The sequence below is a fragment of the Myxine glutinosa genome, chromosome 7 (genome assembly GCF_964187855.1).
Source record: "Myxine glutinosa chromosome 7, kmMyxGlut1.1, whole genome shotgun sequence".
Lineage (NCBI taxonomy): Eukaryota > Metazoa > Chordata > Myxini > Myxiniformes > Myxinidae > Myxine > Myxine glutinosa.
This window is the reverse complement of record NC_136267.1, coordinates 61,273,000-61,293,936: the sequence shown is the minus strand read 5'-3', so window position 1 is coordinate 61,293,936 and position 20,937 is coordinate 61,273,000. Positions and strand designations below refer to the sequence as shown.

At 45.7% G+C, this 20,937-nt stretch overlaps 1 protein-coding gene across 2 annotated transcripts in view; it reads right to left on the bottom strand.

The window, feature by feature from the left end:
- The window catches only part of ADCY5 (adenylate cyclase 5), a 417,663-nt gene extending 402,170 nt beyond the window's left edge, over positions 1-15,493 (bottom strand). For both annotated transcript variants that reach the window (XM_068122451.2, XM_068122452.2), the window contains exon 1: positions 14,520-15,493. In XM_068122451.2, the coding sequence (XP_067978552.1) occupies positions 14,520-15,380 (861 nt within the window). In that variant the 5' untranslated portion in view covers positions 15,381-15,493. The remainder of the gene's footprint in view (positions 1-14,519) is intronic.
- Between the last annotated feature and the right edge of the window lie 5,444 nt (positions 15,494-20,937).

Here is a 20,937-nt window from a genome sequence, read left to right as displayed (position 1 = left end):
TTCCAAATTTGCTGAACATTTGTTCGGTCATCCTTCATGACTTCAGTTGCTGCCTGTATTGTTGCTTTATTAAGCATGTCGATAGAGTTGACTTGAAGAGGGTTGATCATGTTCAGTGTGATGCACTCAATTGTGTCGTCAACAGCTTTAGGTTTTCCTTCCTCTTGGTGCAGATGTGCACGATTGCTCATTGGAATGTTCATCGTTTTTTTTGAACTGTGATGAAACTTCAGAAGACACCGACCGGTTTTGTGTACAACCACTTGGTTCTTGCTTTGGCATCCAGAGTTATACCAGTCAAACCACTGGAATTTCCCTTCACATCCCTGTTGGAATTAAATAACTGGCAGCACTGGAGTATCAGGAGGAATGCAAAACAACAAAGATGGAAGTCTGCTCAACAGCCAAGTCAGTATGTACACTGTTGAAAGACCTTGTCTTTCTTCTCACAACAAAGTGCCACCCCTTCATGTAGTACTTCTGGTGCTGTGGTCTTCAAGTTGTTCATTTCTTTGAGGTACATTGGGAGAGTATAGCTATAGTTGTGATGGCCTGCAGCAACAATATACGGCAGCATATTGGCAGCTTCTGCCAAGCTCTGTTCCCAATTGCCTGCCCGCTGAGCAGCTGTGAAGTGAAGAAGAATATCAATCATCTTGATGTAGCTTCTCCAGAGGACATGTGTCGGTGACGTTTACTGTTACTTTTGTTCTGTTTCATCATGTTCTGTTCTACGTTCCAGCTTTTCCACGAGCCTCGACATTATATCCAAAACAAAAAACCTCCGCCACCTTATATTTTTAGCCCTGTTTGCCTGTGTGTTTGTTTGTCTGCCTGTGAGCAGGATATCTCAAAAAGTTATGGACGGATTCAGATGAAACTTGTGGACAGGTTGGGTGTGTGACAAGGATGAATTCAATCAATTTCAGTGAAGATTCGAATTCGTATATGTGAATGTTTTAAGTTTTTAAGTGATTCTTCACTATTCAGAAATGGGGCCAAAACCATGTATAGCTTGATATTTCAAAAAGTTGTGGACGAGTTATGACAAAACTTGGTGGATGATTTGGGAAGGTGACAAGAAAAAGCAATTACATTTTGGTTAAGGTCCAGATCCAGATCTGACCTATCAGTTGAATACAAAACGTAAAATGGTTGAGCCTGGCGGAGGTATGCACTCTACCAAGGGCTTGTCCTAGTTTTGTATGCATACACAAATCTCATGCTTTATCATATATATCCCTATCTCTCTCTTGCCTATTTCGTCTAGTTGTTTCTTCACCACCACAGTGTTATTATGTTAACCTTCGATAACAAACCACTTTGTTCATCCACAAGCCTAGATCTTGCATACAAAAAACATAAGCTCACTAATTCCTCTCCAACGAGTAATTTCAAAATAAAGAAGAACAATACAATGATGTGTCATGGCACAAACAATCCTGAACGTTGTTCCAGGTTCACTCGAGTTGTGACCTAAAACATGGTCTTTAAAGCACTCCTTGAGTAACCATGTGGGGCACTCTCTTATCCTGCCCAAAAACAACTCATTCAGTCTTGTGTAATTTTGCTGGAACATGTTGTAACAGAGGGGGGGGGGGGGAGGAGGGTGACATAGCTCTTCATTGTTGTCAGTTAAATCTTATTATGTGTTTAGAATAGCTGTTGTGGCAATTACCATTAGTGTGCCAGAGACCACGCATCAAGAAATTTCATCTTGATCGGATGAAGTTTTGTACTTGTCGAATTATGACGTAATAATGGAGGCACCTATGACATCATCATTAACATATTTTATTCCCCATGGAGAGTTCTTTACAATGAGCCATGTCTCAATTTTTTATATTCAGCACTTTCAGAGATATGGAGGTGCAAAGTTTTTCGGTTTTTCCAAGATGGCGGCAGAACCACGTGACCGATGACGTCATCATTATCTTTTTTCTCCACCAGTTTATGCCGACATGGCGCTAAAGAAATTTCATCTTGATTGGATGAAGTTTTGTACTTGTCGAATTATGACGTCATAATGGAGGCACCTATGACATCATCATTAACATATTTTATTCCCCATGGAGAGTTCTTTACAATGAGCCATGTCTCAATTTTTTCTATTCAGCACTTTCCGAGATATAGAGGTGCAAAGTTTTTCGATTTTTCCAAGATGGCGGCCGAACCACGTGACCTATGACATATAATTATCATTAAAAAATTCTACAGGTGGAGTTGCACCTATGGTGAACATTTCCTGTCACTCGGACCAACGGTTGCAGAGAAAATGATATTTATTCTGTGTGGACAAACAGACAAACAAACAAACAGACGGACAAACAAACTGACTCAAATGCAATACCCTCTCCTCTGGCCATAATACATTATAATTAGAATATAAAGTAATAAAGAATTATAACAACAATTACAATAACAGAAAAATGAAATATACAAGGGGAGTCGAACATTGTTCCTTGAAAAAGAAATTTCTGAGCTAAAAACACAACTTCTGTTCTAATGGTATCGGGAGTCTCAACAAGGACTGGGATAAAAATGTGTGGCATTGTTTGGAAACTCCATAAAAGTGTCTGACACTTGCGCAGAGTCTTACCTCATGGACAGGGGGGGGGGGGGGGGCGGGGGTTGATTTTTCCCTTGTACATGTAGAACATTCAACCTTGTATGAGGGAGTGCACATCAAGCCTTTAAACCAGGCCGCAGTTGACGGCCGAGCATTGTCGATCCAAACCCACGGTTCACTGTGCCAACCAAGCCGTTAGTTCTAGGACTGCAGTCCTCACAAACGCAAATGTGGCAAACGCAAAGGAATCATTTATACTTAATATGCCCTGTACGAGAGGTAAATGCAGATATAAATCATGAAGAAAGCGATTCGTGTTTGTAAAGCTTTCAAAAGGACGCCGGTCCAAGGGGACCTTGAGCAAAGCATAGTAGGGTAGGTGGGTGTAGTATGGACCCCCTAAGCCAAAGTCCCGATAGAGGCTATACAAATAGACAAGGAAAATGTCCAAATAATGGTTTATTTAGACAACCAGACAGACTACATCCCCGTGCAATTTGGGTTGAATAAAATCAAAGACATATGATTGAGGGGACAAATAAAAATATGCCATCAGTGTCCATATTCCAAACAACGTGGGGAATATGGACCCCCCATTGGGGTAATATGGACCGTGGGTCCCAAAGGGACCGTGGGTCCATATTACCTCAATGTGGTAAGTCTAGTTTATTTTCAACAAATGTTCCCTTGGACAAATGTTACTTTCCGATTTTTCAGTGAACAACAACCTCAGCGACACTTGTCACAGACGAAAGCACCTTTACCCTCATAGTCAGTTTCGTTTTCGCAGGCCCATTGCTTGCATTCACTGCATTGGATCCAAGAAAATTCAGGTGGATCAACAAATAACTCATTGCAATATATGCAGTAGAAATTACTCATGCAGTTTTCAGGTCCTTTTCTGTGTTGCTTAGCAGTCTTGGTAACCTGCTTTTGAACTGGAGGACCGCACATTGTTCGTGGTCTGTTGCCTTTTTTCGCTTTCAAATTAGTTGGGGATATAGGATTCTGCTTCTCGCGTGTTGGCCCTTTCTTCAATGCCCTTCTCTCTTGTTCTTGATGTTCCACGATCAAACGTCTTTTAGAAGGAGAGGATGTGATGATTACGCTTTTTCGGGGCGAGTTAAATCTCCGACAGTGCATAGTCACTGTCGGATTTTTATACAGAATCAAGTGTACATGTTATCGGCTGTTAACAAACAGCTGATACTTGATGGCTACTTGGACCATGCCTAGTTTTGCTTAGTCACATATTTCGGTGCAGAAAAATTTATTTGATTCAAATTTTGACAGTGAACATGCTGTTTTGTGGACATATTCTATTCGCTTCCTGTGTGGGGAATATGGACATCGACCGCGGGGAATATGGACAAGGGTCCATATTAGACACTACCAAAGGGTCCATATTCCTCACACCCTGCCTCTCGATCATGTCAGCATGCCCAGTACATATGGGCTGGGATGGAGTTTTCTACACACAGTGGTGTGTAGACAGCTCTCACGTGTACTCAGCCAGGGACACCACTCATCAAACAAGCTAGTGACTACATGTACATACACAGTACTGCATGCTTATGAATTGTAAAATTTGAGATGAAAACTTTTGGAAGTTTGCACCTACCGTCATTAAAGAGTTTGAATCAACTGCAGTTGTTCACTTGCTGGTCGGCCATACTTGTTCATCCCGTGATATGGAGACGAGGCTTGATGCAGTGCATCATGGGAAATTCAGTGGGGTCCATATTACCCCCACCCACTATATATCACAAACTATTTATTGCACCACAAAGGTTATCGTTAAATGCATGTCAGGTCAGGACAGGTCAGGTGTCACCGTCATCCAGGAGGTTAGCTGCCACAGATCTGTAAGCCGTTCGTCTGGCCGCCAGCCTCGAACATTCTGCATAGCTCGGACCAGTCCACTACTTTATCTTGGCCATCAAAGTGACTGTTGGTCTACCTCCAGATATATTGCTTTATACGCTGCCTTCCAACAATTATTTCTTTCAACAACCAAGATGCAGGATTAAAATAGAAACAACTAGAAGGGCACTCGGTAGAGCGCATACCTCAGCCAGGCTGAACAGTTTCTGTTTTGTATCCCACGAATAGGCCGGATCTGGATTCGGACCTGAACCAAAATCTAATTGGCTTGCTCTCACCTAACAAACCCATCCACCAAGTTTTTTCAGAACTCGTCAATAACTTTTTTAAATATCATGTTAGATATCACTTTTCACCCGATCTCTCAATGGTGAAGAATCACTTTACAATTAAATAATTCTCATAACCGAATCCATATTCAGATCTTCACCAAAATCGAATCTATTTGTCCTTGTCAGACATCCAACCGGTCGACCAAGTTTCGTCCAAATCTGTCCACAACTTTTTGAGATATCCTGCTATGTATCGTTTTTGGCCCGATCTCCCAAAGGTGAAGAATCACTTTAAAAATTCTAGTAGCCGAATCCGAATCCAGATCTTCACCAAAATCTAATACTTTTGTCCTTGTCACATACGCTACATCTCGGCCAAATTTCTTTCGAATCCGTCCATAACCTCTTGAGATATCTTGTTCACAAACAGACAGACAAACAAACAGATGGAAAATCGGTCAGAGACCGAGGAATGTACTTTTTTATCGGCCATTTTAGATCATTAAAAGTAAATAATGACCTCTGCCAAAGTTCAAACGACGTGGGTTTAATCTCTACATGAGAGAATTCCACATAGCTATTTGGGTGGTGTATTAGCTAACAGATCGCTGTCTCCGTCGATCTTGCCAAGGCCGTGACACCTATCGGCTCAAAATCCTTTTAACTGTTGACTTGGTAATTTTTACAATGAAGGAAACACGTATCAGGAGTACATACGACATAGCGATTGTGAATGTGATAGCTCTGAGGCGTCTTTCGCTTCGCATCTCAGTGACGGCGAGCACCAACATGGTGGCTGTAAGATTAAAATCTGGCTTCAAGCCTCCTCACCACCCAAAGCCTTCAACCAGACATATTAACACACTCCTCCCCCTTCATTCCCGTTCTTCAAAACAAAGTGGTAAAAATTGTTGTATCGCCATTATATATTACTAGCAACGGTACCCGCCCAAAGGGCGGGGCTTCAATTGGGAGGCGCAAATGATTGGGTGACCATCGTTTTGGGTGACCTTGAGCTTGACCTTGGGCTTAGAGAGTTAAAAATTGGGCACAGTCTATTCCAGGGCAAGGCAAATGTGTGTAAAGTATGGCGATGATATGTGCAACGATGTAGACGTAGTACTGCGCACAAACAGACAGACAGACAAACTAGAAATCGGTCAGAGACTGAGGACTTGCCGGAATGTACTTTTTTATTGACCTTGAGTTTGACCTTTCAAGGTCACTCAAGGTCAAAGGTCATGGTGCCAAATGAAATGTCGTATGTGACTTCCTACATGTCAGTAACAGTAAGTGTATGCATATCTCTTGTACTTTTAGAGTTATAGTGGTTTGAAATATATTTTAAATGAAAACTCGACCCCCCTGATTTCACGTTTTGAGTGACCTTGAGCTTGACCTTGGGCCGAGAGAGTTAAAAATTTGGCACAGTCTATTCCAGGGCAAGACAAATATGTGTGTAAAGTATGGCAATGCTATGTGCAACGATGTATACGTAGTACTGCGCACAAGCAGACAGACAGACGGACAGACCAACCAACCAACATACTTGCCGGAATTTTTTCCGGCAAGTAACAAACAAACAGACAAGGGTGAAAACATAACCTCCATCCACCTTCGGTGGCGGAAGTAATAAAATTCCCGTACTATCATTACTCCACCGAGGCTGGTTATAAGGATGAAGTATGTGACTAACGTAATCTACCTTCCATTGGTAGATTGTGTCTTGTGTGAGATGTGTGAGATTGTGTGATTGTGTGAGATGGTGTCTAACAAGCCACTGCCCTTAACACTTCTTCATTTCCCTTTTCTGTGTCAAGGAAATTCTGACCATCTCACCTATACACCCGCATCTCAAAAGCCTCCACCCTGTTTACCATTGTGCTGCTTAGTTAGCATCGAGGTCTCTGCACCATGGAGCAGTGTCGAGCACACATAGGTTTTAGCTCTTCTCACCCTTGAGTGTATGCTCATTTGTTTCCATGTAAATATCTTGCCCTTTTTGTGAAAGCACTTCGAGCCATCTCTATTCACATTCTGATATTCTGATTTCCACGCCTCGTTTTCCATTATCAGTTATCACGTGGTCAAGATATACAAACTTTTTGACTTGTTACAATCTGTGTGCAATCGACTGTGATTTCCATGGCTGATCCATCTTGCCGGGTACTTATCACCGTTTAGGCCTGTGTTGATTTTCATTCCATGTTCTTTGCCTTTCTGATTCACCACCATCACTATCCTGTGTAGCCCCTCTGTTGCTTCGATTAGGATTACATCAGCACACCTGAGGTTATTTAGGGATAGGCCTCCAACGACTGTACTACCCTTTTCAGTCCTACAATCACCCGGTGTGTACCCCGGTTTAGAATAGGTACACCGTATCCCTGCGAAAAGGGTTGGCGTCAGGAAGGGCATACGGCCATAAAACATTGCCACAAAAAGGGTACCATGACAATTACAATTACATATGGGCAGAGTACAGCCCGAAGTACCCCGTGGGGGACCTCACTCCCTCTCGTCAAAAATCAAGGTGGGGAACCCGATCGAAGCAAGGGTGGAAATCACTCCATTTATGACGATGAAACGTCTGATGCCCGACGTGGAGATCGGTTTCTGAGGTTTGGGACATGGAATGTAGGGACAATGACAGGAACATCAGGAGAAGTGGTGGAAGTATTGGTCAGAAGAAGAGTGTACATATGTTGTGTGCAGGAGAGGAGATGGAAGGGAAGTGGTGTGAGAATGGTGAAGGGTAGGCAGGGACAGAAATACAAGTTTGTGTGGTAAGGGTGCCCGGAAGGTGTGCATGGTGTTGCTGTCCTGTTTTCTGAGGAGTTTGTAGACAGTGTGGTGAGTGTGACTGGAGTGAGTGAAAGGTTGATGATGGTGAAAATGATGATGAGAAAACTCTTGGTGAACGTCATCTCGGGATATGCTCCGCAGGTCGGTCGGAAAGATGAAGAGAGGGACAAGTTTTGGTGTGCGATACAGAAGCTGATGGAAAACGTGAATGATGAGGAAGTTGTTGTGGAAGGAGGAGACCTAAATGGACATGTGGGAAGGAGTATGGACGGTTTTGAGGGAGTTCATGGGGGTTACTGATATGGTGTGAGAAATGGAGAAGGTGAAAGGATTTTGGAGTTTGCTGATGGAGCTGGTTTGTGGATTTGTAATACTCAGTTCCAGAAAGTGGATAATACGCTTGTTACACACACGTCAGGTGGGTCGACGACAACCCTTGACTACCTGATGGTGAGTAGGCGAGATAGGGGGCACATAAGGGACACAAAGGTGTTCCCAGGGGAGGAGGCTGTTTCACAGCACCACTTGGTTGTCTGTGACATAAGGGTGAAAGGTGCAAGGAGAGCTCAGTGGGTGAAGTACCAACCGAGAATGAAGGTGTGGAGGTTGAAAGAGGTGACAGTAACAGAGGCATTAAAAGAGAGGCTGAGTATGGTAGAGGATGATGTGGTTGAGCTTGAACGTGGTTGGATGTCAATGAAAGATAATCTGTTGGGAGCCGTTGGTGAGGCATGTGGATGGACAAAAGGAAAGGACCACTGAGGCACTCGGATACATGGTGGTGGGATGATGAAGTTGGAAAGAGGATTGACGAGAAGAGGAAGAAGTTCAAGGAGTGGCAGAGGGCGAAGGGTATGGGGCAGAAACAGCAGAGCATGAAAGTTATAAGGCAGCCAAGAAGGCTGCAAATAAAGAGGTAGCAAAGGCGCCGGAGGCATGTAGGAAAATGTTCGGAGAACGCTTGGATGTGGAAGAGGGTCAGAGAGCGGTATTCAGGATTGCAAAGCAGATAGCGAAAGAGAGGTGTGATGTGATGGGGGTGAGTTGCTTGAAGGATGAAGTGGGACAAATCGTTGTGGACCCAGATGGAATTAAAGGAAGATGGAGGAGATATATGTAAATGCTGTTGAATGCAGAGAATGAATGGGATGGCAACATAGAGAGTAACCTAGTTTTAGGACCGGCTGAGAAGGAAGTTGAGGAAGCGATAAAAGCAATGAAGTGTAGAAAAGCGGGAGGGCCGACGGGAGTTGTGGGAGATATGTTGAAGGCAGCGGGAAGTTGGGGTGTGAAGAGAATGACAGAAATCTGTAATCTGGTGGTGAAAGAAGGCCGCATTCCAGTGGATTGGGAACCGAGTACCCTCGTCCCTCTATACAAGGGCAAAGGTGACCCTCTGGAGTGTGGCTTGAACCGAGCGATAAAGTTATTGGAGCATGGAATGAAGGTATTGGAAAGGGTTTTGGAGAGGAGGATAAGGAAGAAAGTGAAGATCGACAAAATGCAGTTTGGATTTATGTCAGGTAGAGGAACGACAGATGTGCTTTTTATTGTGAGGCAGTTGCAGGAGAAGTACATGGAGAAGAGGAAGAAGTTGTTTCTTGGGTTTGTTGATCTGGAGAAAGCATTTGATAGGGTTCCACGTGAAGTAGTGACATGGGCATTGATGAAGTTAGGAGTGGAGGAATGGTTGATCAGAGTTGTGATGGCAATGTACGAGAGAGCGCGCACAGCTGTACGGACGAAGGATGGGAACAATGGTGAGTTTTAGGTGAAGGTGGGAGTGCATCAGGGATCGGTACTAAGTCCACTACTATTTGTAGCTGTGATGGAGGTGCTGGCTCGGAATGGAAAGGAGAGTTTACGTGGGAGTTGTTGTTTGCAGATGATCTGCTGTTGATTGGAGAGAGTATGGATGGACTGAAGGAGAAGATGAACAAGTGGAAGGAACCCCCTTCCCCCCCCCCCCCCCCCCTTCACATGCCTCCCCCCCAAAGCCCTCTCCCTCCCACAGATCTCTCGATGTCTCCATGTCTCTCGGTCCCTGCTCTCAAATGTTGTGTTTGTGTCCTTCCCCCTCTCTCCCCATCTTGTCTACCGCTCCCGATGTTATTTGTTTTATGTGTCTGTTTGTCTTTCTGTGTGATTAATGTTCGCTCTTTCACGAGCCTCGATCTTGTATACAAAAAAAAAGGAATGTATGGAGGCAAAAGGTCTGAAGGTGAATATCGAAAAGACAAAGGTGATGGCAAGTGGTAAAGTATGTGGTGAGGTGGAAAGAACTGGGAAGTGGACGTGTGCTGTGTGCAGGAAGGGTGTCGGAGTGAATTCCATTCAATGTACAATGTGCGCTGAGTGGGTTCATCAAAAATGTAGTGGTCTGAGAGGGTCATTAACCAGTGTGGCAGCTACATTCAAGTGTAAGGTGTGCAAGGAGGGAGCTGCAGATGGAGGAAATGTTGAGTTGGATCTTGGAGATAGCGTGAAGCTGGAAGGTGTGAAAACATTATGCTACCTCGGAGACATACTGAATGGAGAAGGTGGATCAGACTCGGCAACAGTTGCTGGAGTGAGATGTGCATGGAAGAAGTTTTGGGAATTGAGTGGCGTGCTGACGAGGAGGGGAGTGTCGTTGAAGCTGAAGGGAAGGGTGTATGCTGCATGTGTGAGAAGTGTTATGATTTATGGAAGCGAGACATGGGTAATGAACGTAGAACAGCAACGAAGGTTGGAAAGGGTGGAAATGCGAATGGTTCGGTGGATGTGCGGAGTATTGTTGAGAGAGAGAAAGACAAATGATGAATTGTGAAAGATGATGGGAATAGAGCCTGTGATGGATGCTGTGAAGAGAAACAGGTTGAGATGGTTTGGTGATGTGTTGAGGAAGGATGAAAGTGACTGGTTGAGAAGAATGATGGAAATGAATGCAGAAGGAAGTGGAGGACGGGGAAGACCGAGAAAGACTTGGCTGAAGATGGTGGAAGAAGAAATGCGGGCAAGGGGGTTAACAAGGGGAGATGCAGAAAATAGGGCAAAATGGAGAAGATTGTCATGGGGACCGCAAGGCTAACCCCCGCTCTAGCAGGGAAAATGGCCTTAAAATGCCGTTTGTTGTTGTTGTTGTTGTAATCTCTCTAAATAAGAGTTACGTATTGAGATTAAATAGCAATGGAGAAAGTACACAGGCTTACCTTACACATTTTAGTAGTCTAATCTATGGGAGAGAAAGCCTTCTCTGTTCTCACTTCTGATATTTGATACCCAGTATAAATTGTCCTGGATTAAAAGATATTTTCATTATTCCAAAGTTCTTGAGAATTCGCATCAATTGCACATGATTGACATTATCGAATGCTTTCTCGTTATCATTAGTTATTATCATTATTATTATCATTATTATCATTATTATCATTATTATTATCTCGTTTCTGTTATCGTTGGCGTTATCATGATTTCTCGTTATCTATGAAGCACACATAAAAAGTCAATTTGTATTTCCACACAACTTTCTATTATCATCCTGATATTGAAGATAACTTCAGCGGTAACTTTTTCCTGTTCTAAACACACTTTGTGCATCTCCAATTTCCTGGTCAAATTTATTTCCAATCCTCACCAAAATTATTATCAGTAATAATTTTGTGACGTGACTCATTAGGCTTATGGTTCTGAAATCTTTGCATTTCACAACTCTTGCTTTATTTTTTACCTTTTGCCAGATTGCTTAAGGGCTGTCACAAGCACACACACACACACACACACACACACACACACACACACACACACACACACACTATACATACAAACAAACACAGGCAGATGCACAAACATGCACACACATGCAAACACACACATGTACATACAAACACATGCGCACACACAAGGTAAAACACACACACACACACACACACACATGCACGCACACACACATGCACACACACATGCGCGCACACACACACACACACACAGACAGGCACATACAGGCACATCCACACATATGGTACATACAAACACACAGAAACACACACACACAGTATACATACAAACAAACACAGGGAGATGCACAAACACAAAGCACACACATATACAGACAAACACAAAACACACACACACACACACAAACATGCACACACACATACAAACACACATGTACATACAAACACAAAACACACACACAAGGTAAAACACACACGCACACATGCGCACACACACACACATGCACACACACACACACACACACACACACACACACACAGGCACATCCACACATATGGTACATACAAACACACAGACACACACAGTATACATATAATATAAACAAAAACAGGCAGATGCACAAACACAAAACACACATATATAGACAAACACAAAACACACACACACACACGGAACATACAAACACACACAGGCTACATACAAACACAAAACACACACACAAGGTAAAAAACACACACACGCACACGGTACATACACACACAACACACACACATAAAGGATAACACTGGTGTTCCTACAAACATGGTGGTTGACCTTGGAGGAAGTATCTTCCTGGAACACTCTGGGTGCTGGCAGTGTCATCTATTGGCTGAGGTTTTCCCTCCAATGTTGCCAATCCATGGGGATCATCCATGCTCTCTCCTCTAAATGTTGAGCGTCAAATCAGGAAGCAGCAGTAACCAATTTTGGGGACTTTTTTATTTGGGATTTTGCATTGCTTTCTTGGAACTCGAACAAAAAAACGATTTTATCAGATCACCTGGGATGCAGGTTGTGTCATATCTAGAGGTGCATAGTTCTATCGATTTTCCAATAGTGCATCATCTTCCATCAAGTCCTTGAGCATTTCTGTCAAGGTACCATCTAGGCCCGCAGCCTTTCCAGTTCTTATGATTCCAATTGCGTATCATACGACATCTTCTGGAATATACATCTTTGGATCACTCAGATCTGCAATGTCTGAGCTTTGTCCTCTTTCATCCTCGCCCCGCCCTTGTACATATTAAACTTACCTTTGAGCAATATATTTGTCATCAAATGGAACCTGATCCTTCAAAGTGCTGGTGATACATCCACTTGAGTCTTTCTTGTGATGTCGTTGAGCTTATTCCCATCGCATTCCTTGTGTTCAATTTCCACATCATCTTTTGGCGATTTACAATCCATGCTCATCCTCCTGTCCAGGTGTTTGTACGTTGCATTGCCTTTTACCTTTGTGCAGTAAAGTTCAGAATGTCTTCAATTCCATCAAATGCCAGTGGGTTATAGTTATTTTATCTCGAGAATAATAATTCTTATTTAGTAAAGTAAATTATTAATTATTAATACTTATTTAGTAAAGTAAAATGAGACTAAATATAAATACTTATTTAGTAAAGTAAATTTAGTAAAGTAAATAAATTTAGTAAAGTAATTTAGTAAATTCAGTAAAGTTCAGAATGTCTTCAATTCCATCAAATGCCAGTGGGTTATTGTTATTTTATCTCGAAAATAATAATTCTTATTTAGTAAAGTAAATTATTATTAATACTTATTTAGTAAAGTAAAATAAGACTAAATATAAATACTTATTTAGTAAAGTAAATTTAGTAAAGTAATTTAGTAAATTCAGTAAAGTTCAGAATGTCTTCAATTTCATCAAATGCCAGTGGGTTATTGTTATTTTATCTCGAAAATAATAATTCTTATTTAGTAAAGTAAATTATTATTAATACTTATTTAGTAAAGTAAAATAAGACTAAATATAAATACTTATTTAGTAAAGTAAATTTAGTAAAGTAATTTAGTAAATTCAATAAAGTTCAGAATGTCTTCAATTTCATCAAATGTCAGTGGGTTATTGTTATTTTATCTCGAGAATAATAATTCTTATTTAGTAAAGTAAATTATTATTAATACTTATTTAGTAAAGTAAAATAAGACTAAATATAAATACTTATTTAGTAAAGTAAATTTAGTAAAGTAATTTAGTAAATTCAGTAAAGTTCAGAATGTCTTCAATTTCATCAAATGTCAGTGGGTTATTGTTATTTTATCTCGAGAATAATAATTCTTATTTAGTAAAGTAAATTATTATTAATACTTATTTAGTAAAAGTAAAATAAGACTAAATATAAATACTTATTTAGTAAAGTAAATTATTATAAATACTTATTTAGTAAAGTAAAATAAGACTAAATATAAATACTTATTTAGTAAAGTAAATTATTATAAATACTTATTTAGTAAAGTAAAATAAGACTAAATATAAATACTTATTTAGTAAAGTAAATTTAGTAAAGTAATTTAGTAAATTCAGTAAAGTTCAGAATGTCTTCAATTCCATCAAATGCCAGTGGGTTATTGTTATTTTATCTCGAGAATAATAATTCTTATTCTTATAAAGAGAAAGAGCAGGTGGAAGGATTTGGGGGACAGGTGTATGCGATCCAGAGGCGAACAGGTGTGTACGTAATCCAGAGAAATTATGGATACATATGTAAATAACTTTCATTCACACACACACACGGTGACACGTGACCAACTGAGTGCATTTCCGCAGGGTGACAGGTGAGCCACGTATAAAACAAACAGCAAAAGACCCATATTTATCCGGTTATAGGTAGCCAGTGAAATCCGATCGCGTTTCCCAGGATAATAAATTAAACAAAGAGATAATTTGATATCGAGAAGGGCGTTTGGCCTGCAGTGACGTCATGACCATTTGGTCGATTTGATCTATCGAGGGGTCTTGGTCAGTGGTGGTCCAAACAGATATTCTGGCATCACAGGTAAAATACGTATGCCCCGCCCCCTTCCTAAGTCGCGTGGCAGCGATTACCAAGACGTCTCCATGGCAAATTCAAGTGCGCGAGGGAAGTTGAAGATAGCCGGCTTAACGACTCATGAAAGTAGGAAAATTTTCCTTTTAAAAAGAATAAATTATTTGGACGGGGGGACCGGGAGAGCTGAAAAGGTGCACTCTCGGTCGAGACTCCGCCCCTGCCGCTCACCTGGCGCCAAACGAAGGTGTCCTGGCGGTTGAAGTTCCACGCGGCGAGCACATGCACCGACCCCAGGGCGGTGCCGCTGAGCACGGCCGCACGCATCCGCACGGGCAGCAGCGTGTACACCGTGAAGATGAAGAACACCGTCCACCAAGTGCCGTCGGAGGCGCTGCGCGGCCGCATGCGCAGCACGGACACCACCTCGATGGCCATGACGACCCCGATGACCAAGTAGCACATGAGCCACATGTGGTCCTGGTGGAAACCGTTCCTGTTGCACAGCACGGTGAGCAAGGTGAACAGGCAGATGGAGAGGCCGCACACGAGGAGGAACGTGAGGTCGTTGGCGCTGGAGAGGCAGTGGAAGACCAGCATGACCACGCACACGAGCACCAGGAGACCCATGAGCATGCTCAGGCTGCTCTGGTTGAGGCGGAAGAAGTAGCGCTGGTAGAGGCGCTCCAGCTTCTCGGGCTGGAACTTCTTGGAGCGGAAGACCTGGCGCACGGCGGGCCAGCACCCCCCGGCCGCGGACGCGCGCATCTCCAAAGACCCCCGGTCGCTCCCCTCGGTCGCGCCGACCCGCTCCTCCAGACACAGCTCCACGGACTTGGGACGCACGTCGGACAGCTCCCGAGGGTCTCTGCGCCGGGAGCTCCGCAGCGAGTCGTCCTGCCACGCCGCCTGCGAAAAGGACGTCCGGGTCGAGGGTCTTCGCGCCTGATCCTCGGAGTCCCAGCGTTTGATGCTCTTTTTCAGGCCGAAGCGAGAGTGTCCGATCCCGTTATATTTGGCCTCCATGCCGTTCTCCTCTGGCCACGCGCGCTTGTTCTCGGCCGGGGGGCTCACGCTGCTCGCCCGGGACATCTCGCTACATGGCGCGGGGGTCCCGCCGGCCGCGCGCGCTGCGGGGCTCGGGTCTCCCCGGTTCGCGGAACGGTCTCCGACGTCCTTCCGCGTCGATCCCGTCCAAAATGGCCGTCCGCGGTCCCAGGCAGGCGAGCGAGGGGACCGCGATGGGAGTCCGTGCGCCGCAGAACCCGACGGCAGGCGCGGCTGTGAAGCTTCGGTTGGGCGACGGAGGGGGACGGGGCGGAGTGGTAGGACCCGGCTGGGCCGAGGGAGGTGCGATCTCAGCACGAGCCCGTGGAATTACAAGGCACGGAACGTCGCGCTCGCGATGTTCTCTCGGGTCTTGGGTCTAGTGCACGAACACGACGAGAGGACGGGTGGGGGGCCTGGGGCCCCGTCGCTATGGCAATGGAGGATGATATTATCCTTAGTTATCATGATAATAATACAAACTATGTAACCGGACGTTACATTGTGTGTTCCACGCGATCCACCGACGGCACGCGGGACACGTCGTGCGTGGAAATTCCGATATGGAATGGCTCCTCGGGGGGGATGAGACTCCCGATGTTATACCGTCTGACTTCAATAACGCGCGAAAATCCGCTCGACGTGCAGTGAAGACCACTCGACCCTCGACCTCCCTCTAACCTCGACCCTCTAACCTCGACCCTCTGACCCGCGACCCTCTGACCCTCGACCCACGAAGCTCTGACCCTCGAACCTCGACCCTCTGACCCTCGACCCTTGAACCCCGAAATCGTCGCTGCACTATTTGGTGCTGCTCGTGGTTACGTACATGCATACCTCGTCCTAGAGTAGGTATATCATTAATGAGGTCTACCTGTCTGATTCGTGCACGTGCGAAACGTGCTTGCTTCCCGCGCTTTCCCAGAGTGCCCTCGCCCGGCGTCACGTCGGTCCACCAAGTCCTCGGGCTGGGCCTGGGTCTTGACTCGGCGAAGTCGGACTCGGATTTGCGTTTCCACTTCGGACTCGACGCTCCCGGATGGTCACTGCAGGTTCGAATCTGAAATTAACTTTGAACGCTCGAAGCATGATCGGAATTTTACAAACAAATCATCTTCCTTTTATTCTTCTTAAACTGCCACATTTCTCCGACGTGGATCGGCGAGGGGAAGGTTAGCCCAAGTCTTTCACGAACCGGCTGGCCAGGCGTGACGTTCGACTAAAATTAATGACACTGTGGATCTTTAACATCCACCAACTAACACCAGACATGGACGAATCACTTTCTGTTCACTCGCTCAACACCAAGTCTGATATAGTCATTGAAAACGAAGAATAGATCCATGCAAATTAATCGATAAACCTCTCCTAATCGATACGCATAATTGATCAATGTGTTCGGTACGTCCATGGGGTGCTGGTTGCCTCAACATTCAGGCAAGACCAAGGTAGAGACCCTGGTGATTCTGGCGGAATTTGGGAATTCTAAGTGTGCCCCGGAACACATCGGTATTCCCTTTTCGAAAATTCCCACGGTGCTTTTAGGGCTTTTTAGGAATGCGAAATGAAGGGGGAAGCCGGCTTTACGTGCTCCCACAAAGGACGTCATACAGTCACGATGATGCAATGCCCAGCCAGGTAAGCACCGTCATGATAGTCTCTTGGTGGGTCAGGAATCGAACCCATACACGAGACAGCTCAAAGGCAAACAGGCAACCTCTGAGTTATCGTCATGTTTGTGCAATAACCCTTGGAACGAAGATTGAGAACGTGTAAAGAGGAGGGTGTGAAGGTGTTAAAAATGCTCTCGGACCGAGATGTCACAATCATAGAATTAACGCCGTCATTAACACACACACACACACACACACACACACACACACACACACACACACACACACACACACACACACAGTTACACAAGCACACACACAGTTACACGAGTACACACACGTGCATACACACACACAGTTACACTAGCACACACACACGCATACACACACACAGTTACACTAGTACACACACGCGCATACACACACACAGTTACACTAGCACACACACACACACACACACGAGCACACATACACACATACACACACAGTTATACTAGCACACACGCACACACACACACACACACACACAAGCACAGTAACACACACACACATAGACACACACACACACCGTAACACACACCCACTCACATGCATACACACATAGACACACACACACACAAACACACACACAAACACACACACACACACACAAGCACAGTAACACACACACACATAGATACACACACACACACACACATACACACACAGTTACACTAGTACACACACGCGCATACACACACACAGTTACACTAGTACACACACGCGCATACACACACACAGTTACACTAACACACACACACACACACACACACACACACACACACACGAGCACACATACACACATACACACACAGTTATACTAGCACACACGCACACACACACACACACACACACACACAAGCACAGTAACACACACACACATAGACACACACACACACAGTAACACACACCCACTCACATGCATACACACATAGACACACACACACACAAACACACACACACAAACACACACACACACAAGCACAGTAACACACACACACATAGATACACACACACACACACAGTAACACACACCCACTCACATGCATACACACAGACACACACACACACACACACACACACAGTAATACATACACACACTCACACATTAATACACAGTTTTTTGTGGTAGTTAAAATTTATTATCTTACTAGCAGAAGTACCCGGCATTGCCGGGCGGGGGAGGGGAGGGGAACGGGGGGAGGGGGAAGGGGAGGGGAGGAGAGGAGAGGGGGGGAGGAGAGGGGGGAGGGGGAGGGGAGGGAAGGGGAGGGGATGGGGGGAAGGGGAGGGGAGGGGGAAGAGGAGGGGAGGGAAGGGGAGGGAGAGGGGGGAAGGGGAGGACCAGTCAACAATGACGCTGCAGCACAGGCTGAGATTCCGTGTATAATGTTCCTCGCTGAAATGCGCTGAGGTAAATATGAATAAAAAATATGGATCTCATCAAATATTTTTAGGTAGGCCATGTCCTTCCCAGGCTCAATGGCCATGTCCATGCCAAATATCAAGTACGTGAGCCTCTCCGTTTGGGAGTCCATAGGTAACACACAAACAAACTGTATTTTATATATATAGATACCCGACTATTCAACTACTGCTGTGTATATATTACTAGCAGAAGTACCCGGCGTTGCCGGGCGGGGGAGGGGAGGGGAACGGGGGGAGGGGGAAGGTGAGGGGAATGGGGGGGGAGGGGAGGAGAGAGGGAGGAGGAGGGGAGGAGAGGAGGAGGGGAGGAGAGGAGGAGGGGGACGCAGGACAGGAGGGGATGGAAGATGGGAGGCGAGGGGGGAGGAGGGGAAGGGAGGAAGGGGAGGGGAGGGTGGAGGCAGGGGAGGAGGGAGGGGGAGGCAGGAGAGGAAGGGGGTTCATATATATGCTGGTGGGTGAATGCGGTGAATGTGGCGTTCATCGCGTTTCTGAGGTAAGTGTGATGCTGATCAGGAAGAAGAAGAAGCCGTACCACCAACTTTGTGCACTTCCGGAATTGTTTGATTTATTTGTATGCAAATGTCTGGTGATTGTTTTTTTGTTTTTTTATGCGAATGTGTACTTGTATATAACTTTCAGTAATTAAAAAAGGCTTAGGCACTATCGAGCGATTTAAAAAAATAACTCCCAAAAAACGATCTTTTTTTTTTTTGGTCTAAAACACTCCCAGGTACTCCCAGGTACTCACTGATGAACCTCTGAAAGTTTGACGAAAATCCGTTCAGCCATCTCTGAGAAAAATGGCGACACACAGAGGATGGAACATCACGTGATCGCTCTGAGCGAATCAGCGAGCTGCTCTGGCACAGGCTGAGATCAGTGTATAATGTTCCTCGCTGAAATGCACTGAGGTAAATATGATTTTTTTAAAATATGGTTCCCGTCATCGGAGGTCATTTTTAGGTAGGCCATGTCCTTCCCGGGCCCAATGGCCATGTCAACGCCAAAAATCAAGTACGTGAGCCTCTCCGTTTAGGAGTCTATAGGTAACACACACACACACACACACACACACACACACACACACACACACACACACACACACACACACACATAAACACACAAACTGTGTTTTATTTATATAGATAAATAAAAAAGGCAATCGCTTTTCGCTCTGAATTACGTGCAAACGCATGACGGAAATCACCATCGCCCAGCATCGAGTGCCAACCAAGATGGCGCCCGGTAGCTGCATCTCCACCTGTGAGGTGTGAATTGCAATTGTCATTCTATATATTTTCAGGTCAATGGTCTGGCAGCGAGGATGGAACATCACGTGATCGCTCTGAGCGAATCAGCGAGCTGCTCTGGCACAGGCTGACATTCAGTGCATAATGTTCCTCGCTGAAATGCGCTGAGGTAAATATGAATAAAAAATATGGATCTCGTCAAATATTTTTAGGGAGGCCATGTCCTTCCCAGGCTCAATGGCAATGTCTATGCCAAATATCAAGTACGTAAGCCTCTCCGTTTAGGAGTCCATAGGTAACACACACACAAACTGTGTTTTATTTATATTGAAGCGTGGTGCTACGCACGCAACTTGTTTGCCAAAGAAGGTAAGCCACAACGCGTAGGGTCAAAAGAGTCTTTATTGTAAAGCTCAAACTGTAGCACTGACTTGCTCGGGACTGCGAGCCCCGTGTATATCCCGAGGCCACGCCTACCCCTCGGGCGTGGCCGACACCCTCTTGGTGCGCGGAATGATGTCACCGCGCCAGCGAGCCATCGTGTCCGCCACACGCGCCCCCGCAGAATTCCCGCGCACCTGAAGGGTCAGTTTGCGGGGCAAACGGATGACCCGGCCGAAGCGTCCTCTGGCTGCTGGCGGCGTCTGGGATGCCGGGATGCCATCTGGGATGACGCTGATGGCATCTGGGATGGGTGCAGGGCAGGGTGGTGGCGTGCCGGCGGGGCTGGGCGGTGCCGGGGGTCCGCCTGCTGGGGGGCGGCCCCGACGCGGGGGCCGAGCCACTGGCGGGGGGTGGTCCACGTCGAGGTGGGCCGGCTTGAGGCGGTCCACGGAAACACGGTCAGGAGTACCGCTGATGTCCAGGGTGAAGTGTTTCGCCCCGGTCTCAAGCACGCGGAAGGGCCCGTAGTACGGGGGCCGCAGCGGTGTCCGGTGGGCGTCGTGGCGGACGAACACGTACTCCGCTGTGCGAAGCTCCGGGGCGGCGTGCATTGGCAGGCACCCGTGGTGCACCGTCGGCACTGGGGCGAACCTCTGGGCGGTCTCCTGCAGTGCGGAGCGCTGCTGCGCCGCGGACCATGGTGCCGTGGAGTCGGGGAGGAACTCGCCTGGCACCCGCAGCGGTTGTCCGAAGACCAACTCCGCCACGGATGCGCGCAGGTCGTCCTTGGGCGCCGTCCTGAGGCCCAGCAGGACCCAGGGGAGCCTGTCGACCCAACCGCCATCGCGGAGGGTGGCCCGGAGCGCGGCCTTTAAGGAGCGATGG